At 38.1% G+C, this 20,530-nt stretch overlaps 3 protein-coding genes and 1 long non-coding RNA gene across 4 annotated transcripts; 1 reads left to right on the top strand and 3 right to left on the bottom strand.

The window, feature by feature from the left end:
• Positions 1-3,146: 3,146 nt before the first annotated feature.
• LOC105692648 (endocuticle structural glycoprotein SgAbd-1-like) lies at positions 3,147-5,818 on the bottom strand. Its single transcript, XM_012411973.3, has 3 exons — positions 5,659-5,818; positions 5,334-5,473; positions 3,147-3,806 (listed from the first exon to the last, which is right to left on the bottom strand). Exons 1-3 carry the CDS (start codon positions 5,668-5,670, stop codon positions 3,533-3,535), a joined length of 426 nt encoding a protein of 141 aa, XP_012267396.2. The 5' UTR covers positions 5,671-5,818; the 3' UTR covers positions 3,147-3,532.
• A 4,079-nt stretch (positions 5,819-9,897) lies between these two features.
• Positions 9,898-11,521, bottom strand: LOC105692569 (vacuolar protein sorting-associated protein 37C-like). Its single transcript, XM_012411860.2, has 2 exons — positions 11,364-11,521; positions 9,898-10,799 (listed from the first exon to the last, which is right to left on the bottom strand). Exons 1-2 carry the CDS (start codon positions 11,373-11,375, stop codon positions 10,023-10,025), a joined length of 789 nt encoding a protein of 262 aa, XP_012267283.2. The 5' UTR covers positions 11,376-11,521; the 3' UTR covers positions 9,898-10,022.
• A 568-nt stretch (positions 11,522-12,089) lies between these two features.
• LOC105692568 (endocuticle structural glycoprotein SgAbd-1-like) lies at positions 12,090-12,994 on the top strand. Its single transcript, XM_012411859.2, has 2 exons — positions 12,090-12,247; positions 12,413-12,994. Exons 1-2 carry the CDS (start codon positions 12,236-12,238, stop codon positions 12,848-12,850), a joined length of 450 nt encoding a protein of 149 aa, XP_012267282.2. The 5' UTR covers positions 12,090-12,235; the 3' UTR covers positions 12,851-12,994.
• LOC125500712 lies at positions 12,748-20,384 on the bottom strand. The gene is made up of 2 exons (XR_007278156.1): positions 17,778-20,384; positions 12,748-16,931 (listed from the first exon to the last, which is right to left on the bottom strand). It is a non-coding gene; the product is annotated as an uncharacterized LOC125500712 (long non-coding RNA).
• Between the last annotated feature and the right edge of the window lie 146 nt (positions 20,385-20,530).

The raw sequence follows: 20,530 nt of genomic DNA, 5'->3' as shown, positions 1-20,530 counted from the left end.
CCGAAACACAAATCATAAGATCTGTCAGCTCAGGTAGCTCGGGGCGATAAGTTGATTTGCGGTCTTTTGCATACGGACATTAATTACCGAATATCTAATATTGGCGAAATATTTGAACTGAAATACTTATTTTTGTTTAATGATTTTTTTTTTTGTCTCTCGACTCGATGTATAACGAAAAAGGCCATCACCGCACAGCGTTCCAGACTTGTAAATGGCACCGCGTCCGCGATCTTGATATTTCTCATCGAGGGTCGTCATAAAGATGAGCGTTTCGCGTAAATTTTATGATATCGTAAATCATTTTTTTACTATTCAAATTATACACTATTTAACATTTACAACCTTAAATTTGATCAGCTGCCCACAGATGTCTTCCATTTCTTATTCGTCTAATTACCTTCTACTCATACTCTTCCTCTTTTTTTCTGTTACATTATCCGGGTTCTTTTTTTTTTCTCATATCGTGCATGACGACTGTATACGTATACGTATAACATGATAGCGTGCGGATGAGCAGCGGCCATAATTTTCAAGTATAATTGTACTTACCTGTCTAAATAGTTGAACTAATAGAATAATAAGAATATCAAACGACTGCTTACAGGATTGTCGGAAGTGAAGAGTATTGTGATGATGGTATTATCGTCCGAAAGGATCGCATTAATAGCCACCGCGATTAGAAAATTGAATTTCTGGCGCAAGATGGATAATAAAGAAGGAAAAAAAAAAAAAACTAGTTATATCTTAATCCGGGGCGTTACATACAGGTAAGGAGTGAAGATCGAACGATGATCTTACCACGATCATATACAACAACACCTTGGCCGAAATATTTCTAGTGGAACGAACGTACAGTGATGCACAGTTTCCCGATTGTATGCAAAATATACATTTCGTGTATATAACTTTGTATTTATATACTATATATGGCCAGATATAATACAATATGATCCCTATTATAATAGAATTTATAACTGAGAAAGGCGGATCCTTTAATTTTCACAAGTATCGCGATTCAAATCATCATACGCACGCGAAACAAAAAAAAATAAATAATGAAGGTACGTATGTACTGAAAAGAGAGAAAAAAAACAGAAACGAACAAATTTAAACTCGCGTAGATATCGCAATCCGATCATCGTATACATCGGGATTAAAAGATTGTGATACTGGAATCGAACGCTTCGCTGATAAATATTCAATTTTATCGAAGTGTTAATGAGAATTTATAATTATTAATTTATTCAACCCTCTGTTCATGCCGCACAGTAAATTTGATCGGAGGAATAAATGCTGAACACATGAAAAGAAAGGAGAAGAAAAATCAATTGCACTTTGCAATTTCTCCATCTCGATGACGAGTCTACGACGAAAGTCCGTTTCAAGTCATACATAAGTTTATGTAATACCCACTCAACTTGACCAGGGATATACCTTGATATATAGTGCTTCTAAATCAAGTTGTCACAATCAGTAGCCGCACGCCCGTCTACTCATGTAAATGCATTTTTATCTCATAATTTTATTTTATTTTTTCTCTTATCTTTTCTCACTATTCGAAAATTCGCTGATATTTCGAAATTGCGTAAGGATCGTCTACTGCACACCTTACCGTGGGTGGAAGACGCATTTTAATCACGCTCATTATACGCGTACGGACGCTATGGAATCTGAATTATCTGCAGCACTTAAGAAAATTATGCATCGTCTCGATCGTGCGATTGATATATCGCCGAAATTTCAATTTCGCAACGTACAGATACTCGAGAGGGAATTTCGGAGGATGAGACTAGAGAAAAAAAAAAAATTGATTTATTTTATGATTTGCTCGTATCCTATTTTCCATAGTCTGTATTACATCTTTTAACCATGGTATGTATACCTGTATATTATATGAGATGATGTGCGCGGAATACATTGCACGCTCGCTAAACTTTAAATGTAAATTCCCACGGTCATTATTCACACGTAATGCTAGAAATAATCCTACAAGGTATGCCGATCTTTCAGTGCAGATCCAATTCACATTTTTTTTTTTTTTTTCTTTCATCGATATAAAATCATCGCTATCCGATCGTGCGATGTGAATAAAGAGAAAAAACAATCGTGTTTCACCCCATGTATATTCGCGTGCGATTTTCCATTTTGATTTCTGCAATCCGAACGTATCAATGAATTCCTGAGGATAGTGCAACCGCTCGTCCTCATCGACATATTTCGAAGTGGGCGCGATTCCCAACCCATTTTTTAGATCCATTTCGTTTTTTTTTTTTTTCTTTTTAATTTATCAAAAGCTGGTTTAGTCCTAGACACATTGTTGTGCAATAAATGGCCGTTGTAAGATATGATGTTTTGCTTTCACTGGCTCACCTTTACCGCGGTATTACGATTAGTATAATATTAATTTGCCGATGAATCCTATTTCGCATCATATACATATATACATATTTTTATAAAGTGTGTACGTATGTGATATAAAAAATTATTCGCGTGCTCGCAAGTAATTATCGTACTTCGTTTATTATATTGCCCTCGTAAAACTGCATCTGGACAATATGAATATATATGTATATAAATTTGAATAATACACTGTAGATATACGAGTCTCTAATCGTACGGATCGAAATTCAAAGATTTTTTTCTATTCCAATTTTGAAATAGATAAGTATTAACGCCTGTATCTTGCAAAATTATTACACGCACGCCTAATTAGTAGATATAACGATATCACGTATAAATTGATTCGCCGTTATCGATTTCTTCAAAATATTTCACAGTGTATTTCGATCGATCGTTCGGTAGATATCAGAAATTAGTTACGAAATAATTCAACAAGATGTTGCTTCTTGAAAAATGAAGAAAAAAGTTTTTATCGAATCCAAACCGTCTGTCGAATAGTCGCGTTCATCCGACCAAATGTGAATTTTCTAGATCCAGTTTTTTCTGAAATCTGTGTCGGCCTTTCACACCTGCTGCCGCTCAGAGAAAAGCTCGTTCAGCCGATCGAAAGTGCTATTATAAAATGTCGGAATACGTGTTCATCCGCCTCACGGATTTCGAGTTCAGATATTTTATGAAAACTTGATATTTTCGTTCATGAATTGTTTCGAATAAAGAAGGAATTGATTAGATACAATTATATATTTCAATTACACATGATATGCCGTTTTATTCGTGTATAATATAACAATATAATTAATCATACGTAATATTATATAACTATTATATTAATCTCTTACAAACAGTTACAGAGGTGATTTGATACGGAGTACAATTGGGGTACAATATATAGTCTTGTTAAATGTATATATAATATGAAGATCACAAAACGCGTATAGAGGTAAAAATAGAAGAGAAAAGATAATAAAAAAAAAAAAGAAAAAAATGTACATCGAAAACCTTCGAATGAATCAGTTTTGATATGTAATAAGCCGGAAGTAATCGTTGCGGTTTTCTTCAATCGGATAATCGTAATCGTAGTCCTTGATAATGAAGATATCGTTATCACCGGGCGAGGTACGGATCGTCTCTAATATCTCCTGTTGTAGGGGTTCTGGGGCAGGGGATTCGCTGCGTTGTAAGCCAAAGACTTTTGGATCGCTACTGGAATTGGGGGTGGAACTGGAAGATGATCTCCGGTTGCGTGGAATCCAGTTTCATCGGCGTAATATCTCACGACTATTTGACGACCGTCCGGTGCCGGGTAGCTGTACTCTCCTGTAACAACCTGAGCCGGGACACCCGCTGCAAGCAATTTTGGCTGACCTTGCTCCTTGACCGAAATTCCGTTCTCCGTGTCGTAGCTGTTTCGAACGACAACAACGTTATGATTAAAGACATCGGAAAATCGTGCTGATGAAAATGCGATAATTCGATGAGGAGGCACGCATTACATGTGGCACAAGGATCCGACAAAAGATTGACGCAATACAATTCGCGCTGAAGAATTATTATTACAATGACGAATTGCGGTTGAAATGTTAAAAAGTCACGAGGCGTGGTGGTAGTGCACCTTGCGCGTCTCGTTTGCAGGAGCGGCAACATAACTGCATTCATTTAATTTTTCGTCCATTTGCCTACAAGAATTGTACCCTGATTGAAATAAATTTAGGAACAACGTTCGAATTTTCATTTTTTTCCCTCGTGAGAAGTTTCTACTACACAGCCTGATAATTTGACGATCATTTCCCGGCGCCGAATAAAATATCCATTCGTAATTATCACGCGAATACACTTTTACGCCGAATAGTTAATTGAGGGACCAATAAAAGTCAATGAATTTTACAGTCATCACATTTATCTCTCGAGTTGACGGGAAATCGGAGGCGAGAAGACGGTTGCAGAATAATTGAGATCGTATATCCTGAATCAAAAGAGAAGAAAAAACTTCTCCGTTGTCTTTGACGCGGAGTCGATCGAGTTGCCGTTGGTCAAGGTTTTTGGGCTCGTGTTCATAAGATGGACAGATGGACACGAAACGTCCCAGTACTTAGTAATTGGGAAGGTGCAGCGCGGTTGTCTTATAGACGACGATATATCTGTGTATATATATGTATATATTTTTTATACACGCAGTTAATTATGTCAAATTACGTAACAATTGCGAACTGATGGGCGCGCGGCGTATAATGCCTACGATTATAATCAAAACTAATTATATCTTGTTTCCCTCCCAAGTATTCCATTGTTAATAATAACGCACCAACGGCAATCATAACGCGAATAAGGATGTACGACTTCGTTAATGAATCGTCGCTACCCGATATATATTCAATTCATCGGTGAATTTTGCGAAGAACAAAAAATATATAACATCTCCGAGGAATATCGTCCTTGCGTGCGGTCGTTATTTTTTATTCATCAATTTTGTTTTTTTGTCTATTCCGTTTCGTTTTTTCACGTCCAGCAAGGATACCGATTATTCGCAGGATCAATTATTGAAGCGGCAAAAAGATGAAACAAAAATTTGAAACGCTGTACAAGTATGTTTCAATAATATCTGTGCATAAAATTATGCCGATCATTGCGAAGCGGATGTTTGAATACAAACTATAATAACAATAATTTACCCCCGGCTCGATCGTTGAAAACGTCAATTAATAAATATCGGATGACACGAGCGTATCCACGTATATATAAAGTAAGTTTATGACCGTTCGGTTGACCTTCGCGACGAAATATTATATGGTCTTTCGGACCTTATGGCAAGAATATAGCCTTCGTCCAGACGACGCGCCATCATCATCGATACGTAAGAGACGTCTTTTCGATCCGGTACATAGAACTATACGACTATAAATGATATTTGTTTTTCGTGAACAATCACATACCTGTACGCGTAGGAACCGTCAGGTGAACTGTCCTGAGCTTGTCTAAGAATCGCCCAATTCCCTCCGTTGCTGTGATACACCTGAGGGTTGTATCTGTTGTACTGTGCTTGGGCTATCGTAGCCAAGGCAAGTACCGTGATCTGAGGATGAAGAAAAAAATGTTTGTTTTTCTTTTTCGAAAAATTATAATCGCAATGAAAATTTCCTCCCTCATATACGGGTAGATCACTTGGAAAGATAATTATATTTTACAGCATTTACGAATCGGATGGTGAAAAATTGAGAAAAAATGTAAATTCAGCGTTACAAGTCGCGGATCACTCACAAAGATCTTCATGTTGAAAATTTGAGGTGTAATTATCGTCGGAGAATAATCGTCCCTGATGTGGATATTCGCTTAGCTCGGTTCAAGCGATCGTTGGTACTGATGCAAGTAAGGATGAGTCCGATGGGAATTTATACTTACTTGAGGACCACAGAGACCGGGCATCATAAGGGGGTATCGTGGGTAACGCGCCCCGTCCGGGTCTCGGAGAAGGGGAAGAGAATCATTTGAAGAGCATCGAAGTCTCCGGCGCGCGAACTCCGCACAATGGGAGGCACAAAGGTAAACCTCCACCAACACACTTCGCGGTACCTGTGTGTCTGCGTTCACCTATACTCGCGATACTTGGAAACACCTGTACACATGTATACCTTGGTATATCTACAGCATATACATCCATATACATGCGGATGGGTTTATCCGTGGTGGCATTCACTCATACCTGAAGATTCAGATTCTGATCCGACACGGATCATCATCGCAGGGCGTATTCCTTTCACTGCAACACCGTATGTTCTGCCCTCCCGCCGCAACCTGCAGGATGAACCTTGCCGCGGATGGACTGGGAGTTGAATTTTTAAGTTTTTTTCCATCGCCGATTGTCAGCTGGAGTATATCGATCGTCTTGTGACGAAACGCGGTGATCCGCGAGACAAAAGAAATTTCTGAAACGGGGATATTCTTCCCTGATTTTTTTCGGGGCGCAGAGCTGAAACGGGTGATCTGCGCGGGGTTGACCGTGTCAAAAATTCGTGGCGATTTTTTTGAAGCACGTGCGTAATCGCCGACCTGATTCACGGAGCTGCGCTGATTATCTAATGCCAGGAGAAAAGGAACGAATGGGACGAAGGAAGGAGCGAGAGAGAGTAGAGGAGGCGGGTAAAAAAACGTAAAATCTGGTTAAACGACTGCATGAACTCCGCGCAATGTATCATTCCCTCATCTCTGACCCGATGATGCAACTAAAAGCGTTTGCCCCGATCGCCATAAAACTATGCTAAAGGCACGCGCGTATAACCGCGGCACAAGCACCATATCACCGCCCCGCGCTGCGGAGTTTCGCGAGATCTTTCAATCGCTCTGTGTGGTTGTAACCGTACGTGATAATCGCGGCTATATATGTAACAACGCTAAAGCTTTTTTTAAATATCAGAAATTCAAGGAGCGCAACGTTTTGTACGTCAAATATATGTACAAACCAAAAATTCGAAAAAGAAACTTCAAAATGGTGACACGTGCCAAAATTCCAAAGTTGATACTTTTAATGAGGTCAATCTGCTGATTGGACCTCGTCGAAAATATAATTCGGCTATAATTTTTATCGAGTTCAATAACAACGGCGGAGTGAAAAAAAAATAACAAATCCAAAAAAAGAAGAAGAACCGCGGATATTTGAATTAATCGCGTCATCGAACGCGATAATTGAGTCCATAAAATGGGATATTTATAGGGAACCCTGTACGCGACACACAATACGTTTCCGCAATTTAGTCGCGGCTCCTTATACTTATCTCGCTGGAGTATTATATTTTCGCTGGAAACATATGAATCAATGCGGATACATATGCACGGGATAATTAAATGTGTACAAGGATACGTATCGATATATTCGTCGTGCGTGTTTCTGAAGCACATAAAATATCGTATATTTGTGACTATTTGTATATAATAGCTGCACGTGCTGCAGGTAGCTACTAATTATTACATTATATAGATATATACACACATAATACGAACAGATGAATGGCATATCTTGTCACTGTTACACCTGCATATAATATATATATATATATATAGATACGATTTGCCGATGGAATTGGCGATAAATTGTACGCAGGGAGTTGGTAACTGTCAGACGACTCTTGTGAGCTCATTTATCAGCCATAAGTAATTACCCATAGTATATGTAAACGTCAGCGATCAGTCGATAGAACACGATTGAAAACTGCAAATGTTTGTGCACGTGGAGTGTGCGGTAAATGCGTGTAATTCGAACCGACGTCTTTATCCTGATGGATTTCCAATTCTGTCGAATCGATCAATTTCGCAGATCCTGCGGATTTTATTACACACGAATATATATAATAGAATAGATGAATACGGGTGAAGGATAGAATTGAAATTCAAAGAAAGTTGGCTCTTCCAAAAATGACGATGATGAGCACATTCGGTGGTATTTTATATCGATGACATATCGGAGGTTGAATTGACGGTCGAACGTTGATTCTGTTGTGCAAATATTAATATACATATAATTTAATATATATATAATCTCCAGCGGTCGATATTTTGAATATCGAAATGAATATGCGTACAGGTTTCGCAATCATTTACTGTTCGATGTTAAACCTACATAAGATTGGGTGCTTATGATCTACCAAATTGCGTTACTCGGATTACAAACTTAATTGCAGGATTCGGGTAATTTATATCTTTTCGTATCCACCTAATGATTTATGTTATCCGGATTGATCCGTGAGGAATCTTCTTCAATCATTTCGTACACTCCTCACTTTCAAAATTCGAATTCACTCGTCTAATTATACATTTTCCAATTTTAGATACTCAATTATTTTAGGATCCAATGTAACATCTACACGCAATAATAATGACGTCCCTCGTACATACCGTCGTCTAAGAATTCCTTTGTTCGGAAGATCGTTAAAATTATTAACCTTGTTTTATTTCTGTCTTCTTCCTATCGTTTTCTTTTACTCCTCTCCGATAATATCTATACCGATATATTTTCTTTCCTTCGTCTACTTTTATTTCACGTATAACACAAGCATAGTAAAAGGTCGAACCTAATTAAACAGCATCGAATAATTTATCCATAGAATTATTTAATTCAAAGTCTTACCATTACAATTTTAATCAATCGAACATCCGAAATTTACGGCCAATTGGAATGAAAATTCTATTAGATATTGCCAGCATCGATCGATACATAAGTCAAATATATATTAGGTAAATCTATTTTTATATATTAGGTATGATATTCAGTTTGAAATGTCAATAAGAAACTTTTGCGTCATCGAAAATAATTCCGCAGATTTAAAATAAGGCTCACAAGTTTTCACAAATATTATCAAAATAATAAATCCAAATTTTTATTCCATATCACCAAAAAAACATAAAAATTACACATTCATGAAAGCGTTCATCGTTGTTTGCAGAGGAAATTCTGAGGGGAAAATGGTGACCCGATTTCAAGACGTTTCGTGAATGAAATCCACCTTCCCTGCATACGTAAGTTCACATCGAATACCTACATCTGCAATTCCAGAAGAAATTTTTTAACTTCGTTCTAGATTCGGACAAAAAAAAAAGATGCACCTTGACATTAAAATGAGGATGAAAACTATTCTTTCCTCATGCCTGCGGATCATTACCTCGGGTTACAAATAAATGAGACACGGTCGGCTGTCAGTTGACGGTAACATCTTCACATAATTTTGACACGCTTGCTTGTTTGATTGATCAGTATCATTTAAAAAAAAATATAAGTATGTGTACATAGTTTTTTTTTTTTTTTTTTTTCAACAAGTAATTGGATACTCCTCAGTCCGATTCGACTCTGAATAGCTCACAGAGTGTTCTGGGGGTCGCTACCGTATGCGAGTCACCTCAGGGCATTTGTGGTAAAAGAAAGGTCATCAGACGATGGAACTCTACACGCCACGCACCGGAGAACCGAATCGCTTGATGTAACCGCGCGCATATGATCATAACGCTGTACCTGTACGGGTAACCGTGTACAGGTATGTAAGTATATGAATTAAGTCTACGTGAAAGAGATACTATCGCGATAGCGAGACAAGGAAGAAGATTAATTGGAGGATCCACAATGCAGTGAATATGTGGTATACCTGTACGTATTGCTCTGAACAAATTCTACGAAGAGCGCGGAAGAAACCGGCGACTTGCAGCACCGGCGGAGGTCAAGGTAATGTCAATTTGACGTCAGGGAAGACCTAAACCTGGCGACCAACCGGCTAACCATAAACCAAAATTACTTTTTAACCTTTCGCTTTTTGGATGAGAAAAATTCAATTCAGTCGACGATTGTAACTCGTCGCGGTATTATGTAGGCAGAGGTCTTGCGCCGATTGGGAGAAAATAGCCGACGATTTTTCATCATTGAAACAAAAATCGGATCAAATTATTCTGCAATCGTTTATGCTTGAATTAATTGTACGACACGAGGGTAATGAGAGAATCAGTGACACACGTGATACATCAACTTTGAACGGTTATATATATTTATTGATTGTTAAAATTTGGAAATTGAGCAAACGGACACACATATAATAATTGTTCATCTTATATGGATTTGATCGAATCCCCACGCGTGATAACATCACTTATGGGCGACGTTGATAGAAACCAGGTTGTTGGTAAGCCAAGGGTTGCGGGTATCCGGGTTGTCCCGGGTAATATCCGGCGGGTTGGGGGTATCCAGGTGCTCCTGGGAATCCAGGTTGTGGTCCGTAGTATCCTGGCGCTGGGCCTGGGAATCCTGGGTTGACTCCGGGTACGAAACCGCCGGGGTAGAATGGTTTCGCGGGGAGGACCGATGGCTTCGATGGCACGGCACCGGATGTTCCAGCTTCTTCCTTCTTTTCTTCCTTTGCCGCATCCTTGGCGATCGGTTTCACGGGTTGTACCGGCTTGTAGACGGGAACAGGGTGGACTCCTGGCTGTCCGGGGTAGTACGGGTTGGTTTTCCTGTTGTAATCGGGGTTGTAATCGCCCTTGGATTCTTCGGGGTGAGCCGCGTTCCATTCGAGAGATCGAAGGATGTAGTCGGGGGTTTTAGGGATGTGATCTCCTTCGGCAACGTATCCGAATGGACCGGACCTGTAGGTCGTATGAATAACGACTCCTTCGGGAGAGGTGTAGGAATATTCTCCCTGAATGTCCAAACCACCTTCACCGTCCGGACCTACGGCGGCGCTTCGGGTTCCGGTTTCACCGGCCTTGATACCGTTTTCAGTTTCGAAATGCCATTGGTAATTCCCTTCGGCGGACTGGTCGTTGAGTTGACGCAGGATGGCAATCTGTGGCTTTCCTGGCAAGGGTTCGGTGTAACCAGGCTGGTACTGGGCAGACGCGATTGCCGCGAGGGCGAACGATACGATCTGTGAAAATTAGCCGAAAAGATCCTGATTAGATTGTGGATTTGATGAGAAAAAAAAATGATCGTACAATAGACACGGGATAATTTCAGTTTTCAGGTCACGGTTACAAAAATCCTCAATGAAAAATTATGCGACTCTCCGTGAACCCGTGCACACAATGAGATATTTGCCATCGCGAAGATCATGCGAACCGAGATTAGACTCTAATTCATCGCTAACGATCCACGCCGGAGCACCGAATTCGATTTTAATTTCATTAACTCATTTTCATTTTGCAATTTATGAAAGGGAACGCGGTAAATTAGACACCCGATCTCACGGCGCAAGAACACGCGTAGGTCCGCCGTGACGTCCGAGGACGATCCGGTAGTTAAAATATGATCGAATTATAGCGTCCGAACTCCATATGTCGAAACGGTCTAATTTCTAACGGTGGTGCGGTATAATCCTGATTCGGTAAATCCCTCGGTCATATCTGAGCGTTATCGTTCACGTTTCCGATGTTCGTTACGTCCGGTAGATTTTTCTCCCAACTTTTCACTGGTGTTACTCAATGGGTCTTACCAGAAATTTCATGTTGATCCAAGTACAGATTGATTCACTGTGTAACGACTGTAGCGCATCTCCGGCTATTTATACAAAAACTTTCTAGCCGATGACGTGATGTCCTGGACCACCGTGTACAGAACTACTGTACGTAAAGGACAACTCAATAGGGTACCTCAAATCGTCTTTATACACGAAATCATACACACCCATCTTCGTCTATACATACCATACGGGTAAACCGATGACATTAAAAAAGACCGCCTGCTGCATGAAATCGGCGTACCGGTTTACGCGGTGTCCTTTTTTTTTTTTTTTCTCTTTATTTTTCTTATTTCTCGCATTATAACGCGCCGGCTATTTTTTTTTCCCCCAATATATTTTATGAAGACGCGAGTACGTCTTGTCCATCTAATGAAAAGAACAAAAACGTCCGCGCGGGAGACCTCGAACCTCTAGTATAATGAAAACCCATAATTTCTACGGGACATTATCTATCAATGGTGCTAATTCCTTTGGTCGGAACGTCGAACACCCATTGAATGTAATGTGTCATAAGGCATTCTGCACTTTTGGATTATATCATAAATATAGTCGAATATATTTTTTCGATTATCCAATCGATCGATTTAAAGCCGACGACGTGAAAGGTCAGCGACGCTAGGCGACAAGTGATAAATTCGTTATAGGAAACTTCTGGTATATCTGATCGCGGAGGGACATAAAGAGAAAGATAGAGAGAAAATTTAAAAGATACATATATTATAATCCAAATATATACAAGTGGGGAATGAACGGATGGCTACCGATCTTGTATAAATATCCCCCATCGTCACCGAGTTTTGTCAATTCCTTTCAAATCCTCCACCAGATCAGTGGAAGCTGGAGCAATGAAATTCATCGTAAGTCAAGATTTTCACTCCTACATACTTACGATTGGATCTGGATTGGATTGTTATCCAATCCGGAGTTATAAAACTAGAAAACCGAACTTATATTCGAAATAAAAAAGCGGATTTTATTTTTTTGAAACGTTGTCCATAATTCTATAATTCTTCTCCTCGCAGATTTGTACCCTCGCCCTCGTGGCCGCCGCCTCCGCAGTTCCAGTTGTCCCACTGACCAGGGATGGATTAGCGCGTATCCACAGCCAAGTCAACGAACAAAATATCGACGGTTCGTACAATTGGAATTACGTGAGCGAAAATGGAATCGCTGTCAATGAAAGAAGCATCCCCGTGCCAGCTGGCCCCCATGGAGAACCAGCGCCGGCCGTCCAAGGAGGATGGGAATACACAGCTCCCAATGGCGAAGTAGTCAAGACGACTTACGTCTCCGACGAAAATGGATTCCGTCCAGAGGGTACGCACATTCACCCAACCCCAGAGAGCGTTCTTCGTAGTTTGGAATGGAACGCGGCTCATCCGGAAGAAGAAGCGTATTGGGATGCCGTATACGCCAAACAACAGCCGCATTTATATTATCCCGTAGGCCCCGTGCAATAGACGATCTTACTATGAAAGCAACATGAAAAATTAGAATCACGCGACGATAACAGGATGACGACGATGTTTGGATAAATTACATATTGAATATATATATGTACATATTAAAAAAACAAAAAGAAACATACACTGATAACACGAAAACTGCAGACTTATTTTCTCTTTTTTCACTCGTTGTACGTTGTTGTTTTTTTTTTTTATTTATGAAAAACGACAGCGTGCGATCATTGGGAAATTTAATTGTATAGGAAATTATCAATTATCGTGTACACTTGGAGTTGCAGTCATTCGTGATTCAACCGCGTTGTCTGTTTGTAATTTATGAAAAGAATTAATGAACAACGCGCGGCTCGTAAGTGACGATAATGTCAGTCTTGTCAATAAACATATAATTAACGCCTAAATCACTTTAAAATGACGAGTGTACATTTATTGTCTTTGACCCGTAATAACATTTTCATCACACACTTGTCTAATTAACGCAGGATCCGCATCGTCAAATTGTCATTTTATGTAAAAATACTGCTTCTGCACACCGGGTCGATGTAATCCGATCGATCCGTTGAAAGATGGAAATTGCCGAATCGAAATTTCTTTATTACGCAAAGTGTGAATGATGAAAAAAAAAAAAAAAACACGAAACGAAGGGAAAAAAACCATCGAAAAGGTGCGGGTCTCGTGAAAATGCTAATTTTTCATACAAACACATATATTCCTATACGAAGTTACTCATGAAACGGCCACTGTTCGAAAAATTCGAAGAGGTCACATGCGTAATATCATATCGAAAATGAAACATCTGCAGCTAATTGACCAAGAATCGAATGAAATATTCATGATTAAAGAGGCCAAAACGTAAGGTACTCGGTTCATATATTTAAAAAAAAAAAAGAAAGAATACGATTTATAACTGATATTTATATTCAAAAAAATTTCATACATTGCATAATAGATATCTTCAGCCGTTACACAGAAGGTTTCAAAAAAGACTCTCATTTTCATTTTTTTCCATCTCTCTCGTGTAAAAGTAGAGTGCGCGTGACTTTATATAACTCGATATAAATATAAAGTAAGGAGCACCTAACATCATAACCCGTATAATAATCAAGTGAAATATACGTGTCCGAAATTATTTGAAAATTTTCGACGAGCCTAAGAGAGAAAGATTCTTTTTTTTCTCTCCGGAATATTCCGTCACCCGATGCCTACGTTTCCTCGTGATGTCTGATCACAATTTTCCCAACCGGATATTTCTCCGCCCATCAAAATTCCGACTTAGGTATTCGAGATATCGAAAAGAAAAAACCCGATGTAAAAATAGCAAGAGGAGAAAAATCTTCTCTTTTTAAGTGTTACGTCCTTCTGAGATCAGCACCGTCGCAGCGTCACTTTCGTTTTTAATCCATGAAACTGAAATCGATTTATGAAACACATACACACCGCATACGCCCAGAAGACATAGTGCTAGCTAGGATCCATACCTACTACGAAATCCATCGAGTTATAAATTATTTAAATCCGTAAGTTCTCGCGATATTAAACCAGAGAATCCACTTTTTCGGTTTCGTTTATACGATTGTCGTTGTAACAATGATAACTTTGATGATAATTTCCAAAAACTTAATTGCTCGAGTGAATAACAGAAGGGTGCGGTTTTACCCAGCTATAAATAATTGTATTGAATCCGTACGCGACGACCCTTCGTGTGAAATTAGGAAGCTTCTCACCTTTGCGTTATTGAATCTTTATTTGCATAAATAATTTCCTTTTTTCTGTGGATACGCCTGAATTAGCATACGGGTACATGTCTCTCTGTAGGCACGTATGTAATATAATTTATGATATTCATGTGGCCGCAGTTAAGATGACTGGACCGCGTGTTAGGATTATTACATAATTAAGTCGAGATTTAGCTACATGGGTGTATAACATTATAAATTGATGAGCACGTGCCAACCGCGATCTTTCATAAAACTTTGAAACGTTTATAATATTCGAATGTCCCGGACTACATGCAAAATTACTAGATAACTTGCAGCCGGAGAACCGCCTGCTGAGGAGTTATTTGCTGCGAGAGTTTATCCTGTCAGCTTTTCATGCCGAGCTGCACCATAAGACAAAAATTTTTCCGTACCAGTACCACCGCGTTAATTTATATGTTAGAAGGGTAAAATAATTCGCGAGTTTAATTATATCGTATACATGATTATTATCATTATCCTTATTATTATTACCACTATATTATTTTCATTCGGAGGCGTGTATTTATATTCGACAAGTGTTGGTGAATATTTCGCGTGTATGTAGGTCGGATTTATACTTGATCATTTTTCACGTTGCCGCTGCATGGATGGTTTATGTATGGTATACATGATTTTAGCATAGTATATGGCTTGTGGTAATATATCTGGAATTGCGTTTTAACGTCGTAGAAAAACGATGTTGTTCATTGAATCTTTTTCTTTTGTTGTTTAATAAATTTAATTCTCGTTTTGTTTGGTCACTTTTAATTTTTCAAAATAGATGGTCACGTGAAGACGAAAACTGTAGTAATAGTGTAATCGTAGCGTAAAGACGTATTCCAGAAGATTCATGGAATATTTATTATTTATGGATAATATATTATGTAAATGGCGTATGTATATATACAGTGACCGTATGTATCCGGTGAAGTTTTCAAATTGCAAGGCAAACCTCTTCACCGTAATATTACATACATAGATAGATATTATTTATAGTTATAAATTTTTAAATAGCGTGAGAAATAAACCAAAATTAATCAAACGGAATAAAGCGTCGGAGGTGGGAAGGTCCTCAATAATTGTTCTTATTGTATTACCATCAGTTTTATATTATTTTGCAATATGTTGATCATGTATTTCTCTATGTATGGCACAGTGTTCCCTATTTTGTTCAAATATTGAAAACGCTGATGCCATGCGGGAAACAAAGAAGAACCGGTAACGCCAAAACAATTTTATTTTTCACGCGTATATTTTATATACCACGTAAGATTTTTTGGTATGTAATACATGTCTTAAATTATCAAACCGGATGTATTTCAGGTATATGCATATATACAATATACATATACACAGATGCTCCATGGCATTAGTTAAAAGTCAAATATTTTTTGAAGCTAATTAATTTATATACTTTGATAATGAATTCGTAATACGAGAGGACGCTGATCACGCAATATGAAAAAGAAAAAAGGGAAAAAAATGACCACAGAATTCCATGTGTGTGTTTGTTTGTGTGTGTGTGTGCGTACATATTTCTTCTATGTCATTATTTACCCATACGTGCACAAGTCACTCGCATCGCTGTGAGGTGTGAGACTACATGATCGTACAGCCTTTTCGATCAATATTATATTTTATATGGCAGCGATCGCCAATTTAGGATGCCAATTTATATGTATCGCAACGAGCCACAGATTTCGAACATTCGGTGGACGATTATCGGCATCTATACTTGCCAATTTTTCGCCATTCGAACGTCGGCGTTGATCTAGGTGTATTGAGAAAATTAACGATCGCACGAATACGTGTTTGCGAACATTGATAAAAAAAAGTGTTTTGCAAATTTCAGGTGCAAGGGTGGGCAGCGCAGGTTCTCTCACGTGATGCCCATCATCTGCAGCATCCTCTCATTGCATCATATTGATAGAAATTATCCAACATCGCACCAAATTCGCATGCAGCTTCTACGGTCACATCGGTCGATCCAGCAACGTTTTTATTACCCTTTGGGAGAAATAGGATGTCCCATGGACAGGTCAATAAATATATATATACGCGTAATTATTATTTAAAATCCTTCGACCTCGAGGCACGCGTTGGTCAAAGAGGACCTCGATCATCGGCGAGAAGGACTAATATATCAAGAAAACCTGATTCTTCTACAAATATCAGCAGTTGAATATTGGTTGGTATCCAGAATGTTCATTCCTTTTTTTTTTCTCTTCCTTTTTTTGTTCCAATACTAATCCGTTTCGCTCGGAATTCCAACCGTGGGATGAGCAGATCCTAGGACCCGTTCATGCTTCATGCTTCGCGCTGCGGTTCCACATCTTTATCTATTAAATAGACAAAAAAAAAGAATGAATCCAAGTGTGTAGAGTATATTGAACAAGTAGGTATGTATCAGGAATGAGCGTTTAATAACGAGCGTCCTTGATTCTTATCTTAACTAGCATGAGAACGAAAGTGAAGTTTTTACAAAATTCCTTTTATACGAGCGATCCGCACGCGGTGGGTGACTGTGCTTTTTTTTTTTTAACACATCGGAGCGTGCAGTACGTGCTTACTCACAATGTAATTTTGCGCTTAATTTAATTTGGACACGTTATCTTTTTTCATTTTTCGGCATTTAATTATCTTCGATACAACACATATTTCGCTAAGTATATTGGTATATAATTTTCTATATACCTTCGATATCAGAGTCAATGAGCGCGAGGTGATTTGGTTCGTGATGGTCTTTGATTTTTACGATTAAATTATACCATTCTTCGGTATCTTACGAAACAAACTATTTTGAATAAGCTGTACTGGTTTCCTGCCAATTAAAGATTTAGTGACAGATACATATGTATATGCGGTTCGGTTCTTCTTCTTCTCCATCTTCTTTATCTTCTTATTAGAATTGATAGAAAAAAATTGTATAACACACAAGGTAGTGAAAATTTTTTTTTTCAAATCAATACGCTTATATTTAGGACCACGTTAAAACGACAATAGCCGCGCATCAAAGTTATTCCTTCTATTTGCCCCATGGCGTTAGTCAACATTTCGTTTTAAATACCCCTGTGGTATTAAAACGATTACCTCAACACTCTTCTCTCTTTTTTTTGTACATAAAATTTTTCGGCGTCTTTCTTGCCCGTAAAATTTTACGACTAATTACATATTTCTGTACGTACTTGATCTCCACTATGTCTTGACCCAAAACATGCACTTCACGTAAAAAAGTTTCGGGGTATAGCCTTCAACCTTGCGAGAATGTATTCTTTTCAACTGTGTAGTCTTAGAAAATTGACGATCTGAAAATTGACCGATGCAATAATAAAAAAAAAAGGAGGATTTCGGATCGCAGTTACAGCCTATCTATTCTCAATGGCAATGGTTATAGGCAGGTACTTTTTCTTTTCTTCTATTACGTATGTCTCCCCCGTTTCTTGAATAACCCACGAGTTGACCCGAAGCATTAGGATCTGGATCCCAGAAATCTGCGGTGAAGTAAAACTGGGAGAATATGCCCAAGTTATTTATAACTATTCATCCAGTACCGGAGTATGGTCGAAAAGCGTAACCTTTGAAGCGTGCATGAAAAATTATACATCCGTGTAAAAAATACATCTCATAATTCCTTTTACGCGTTATATCTTGACCAAGGTATTTTATCAAGCTCAGTGAACTCATAACTACCTAGAGTAACATGCGCGTATGATGGATTGTTCTCCGGTTAAACGAATGTTCGTCTTTTGTATAATAATTACATTACTATGTATGACAGTTGTTAAAATTACATCAGGTTCCACCGTTTGCATGAGCATACGACTATATTCCACCTCTTTGTATTATTATATTACCGAATAGATAATTTTGGGAATATTCAAAGTTATAAACGAATACCTACGCCGGCCGCGCCTCAAGGATCGGATGATATTGCGATAAAACTAAAAATAACAAGTAAAAAATTATTATAATCGTCATCATGTTTCGTGGTCTGCTGTAACATTTTTATACCATGTTACGGATTAATTGAATATGATCGATTCAATAGGTGTGCAATTTTTTTCTCTTTCCAAATTTCAATTACAATGCGTGCGTGTCTCGTTGGTTTGGAAAGGCGTATCATAGAATAGTAATTGTTCGTTGATAAAAAATCTTGAATTAAAGTTCTGTCAAAATAATATTTTTAAGTAATATTCTCGAACGCATGAAACAGCCATCGCGTTATAAAATTGTTACATCACAACTCTTGGAAGATCATCAATCTTAGATGATCTCAGCTAGGCCGAAAAATTTCAAAAGATCAATGTTGGGAGAGGACTAGTTTTACAAAATAAAAAAACAGAGCCATTATAACAGTACCTGTTATAACAACGCGGAAGATGTACAATTGGGTTTTTTTTTTGTTCACCCCTTTGTTTCATTATTATATACCTCGTAGTTTTTTGTGGTTGTAAGATAATAATCGTATTGGAGTTTTTTTGAAGATTTTTTTTCAACTAGAAATAATAAACTCAAATATAAATGAATTCGTGAGTCACGAATTGTAGGCATATAGTGTATTTATACCGGCATAATGGGGGCCCTCGAAAGGCGGTTCTATAATATTTGAACGTTACAACAAAAGTGGCCTAAAGATTCTGATAAAACTTTTGATACATGATAGATACATAGATATTGGATATGAAATTGTAGGAGTAGGCGAGTCTGATCCACCAACGAATAACAATGGACAATCATAATTCGTTGCGAAACTTATATACTTCAACAACTGTCAGCGTGCATCGCGTATGAATTTCACACTTGCTTATTTGCATACGTATGCTCATAATAAGTGTGCTATGCAGTATAACATATAAATTCTAATGCCGGATCCATCTATAATGGTCTTTGGTATATTCCAGCAAGTTTGAAATTTTCAATTCTATTGAGAATATGATTAATAGATATCAATAGATCATGATAAAATATAATAAAGGAATGTCGAGTTATACTAGCGCGAAGTGTGAAGCAGATATGAGAAATGTCGACAACTTCCTACACACTGAAAAGATTATTCTGAGGCATGATTCGCATGTTCCATCATATATTTATACTGACGTTAGGCCCATCCTAGTCTCCGTCATAAATACCTGTCCATATCATATCCATCCAGGTGCATGCGATCCGGTACGCCAGGGAATGTCTGACGCTGAAAAGTCATGCCCTTATTTCAGTTAAATTTTTCCATTATTATACCTGTAATTTAGTATATATAGCGTTTCCGCGGTGCTCTACAAGCGAGAAACCTTGACATTTTCATTGCGAATTAAGCTCGCGGCGCTTCTGAGGGGGTAAAAATATTATTGTCATTACAAATATCACCGCAAATGGATTGAAATGTCCAGTTACTTTTACGAGTATCTCAATATCTGATTCTACAAGTCACCCGAATAATTGTTGAAGAAATCGATTTATTGATTAAAACTGAAAATATAGGTGTGTGGGTGTTTTGCCTTGGGTTGAATTCAAATTGGATGTGATTCAAATGAAAAAGAAGAACTTTATTGTTCGTCATACATCATAAATATCCCAAAGTGAGAATGAACCGATTTTCCTATTATACAATCCGATATTTTGTAATCCTTATGAATTTTAAATTAGCTGTAACATAAGGAGGCGATTTGAATCAGCGTAAATCTATTATTTATTATAATAAAATCTCCATCATCGCCCACAATCATTTATTTATTTCAACTTCTGATCCGATCTTTATCGCAAATCCAGCAGCAGGTTTCTTATAAAATTATATTGTATAGTGCTTCGTAGAGCCTGATTAAATGTTATTAGTGTTTCATTAAAGAAAAGTTTATTGCCTTTGAATAAGGCGATATTTTGGTGCACTTTAGCTTCGTTCTTCACCAGCAGAGCTGTCAGATGGCGCACAGTGATATTTCCGAGA

Source organism: Athalia rosae, chromosome 4 (genome assembly GCF_917208135.1).
Source record: "Athalia rosae chromosome 4, iyAthRosa1.1, whole genome shotgun sequence".
Classification (NCBI taxonomy): Eukaryota; Metazoa; Arthropoda; class Insecta; order Hymenoptera; family Athaliidae; genus Athalia; species Athalia rosae.
Note: the sequence above shows the minus strand (reverse complement) of the source record. Positions and strands in the feature narration are given on the sequence as shown.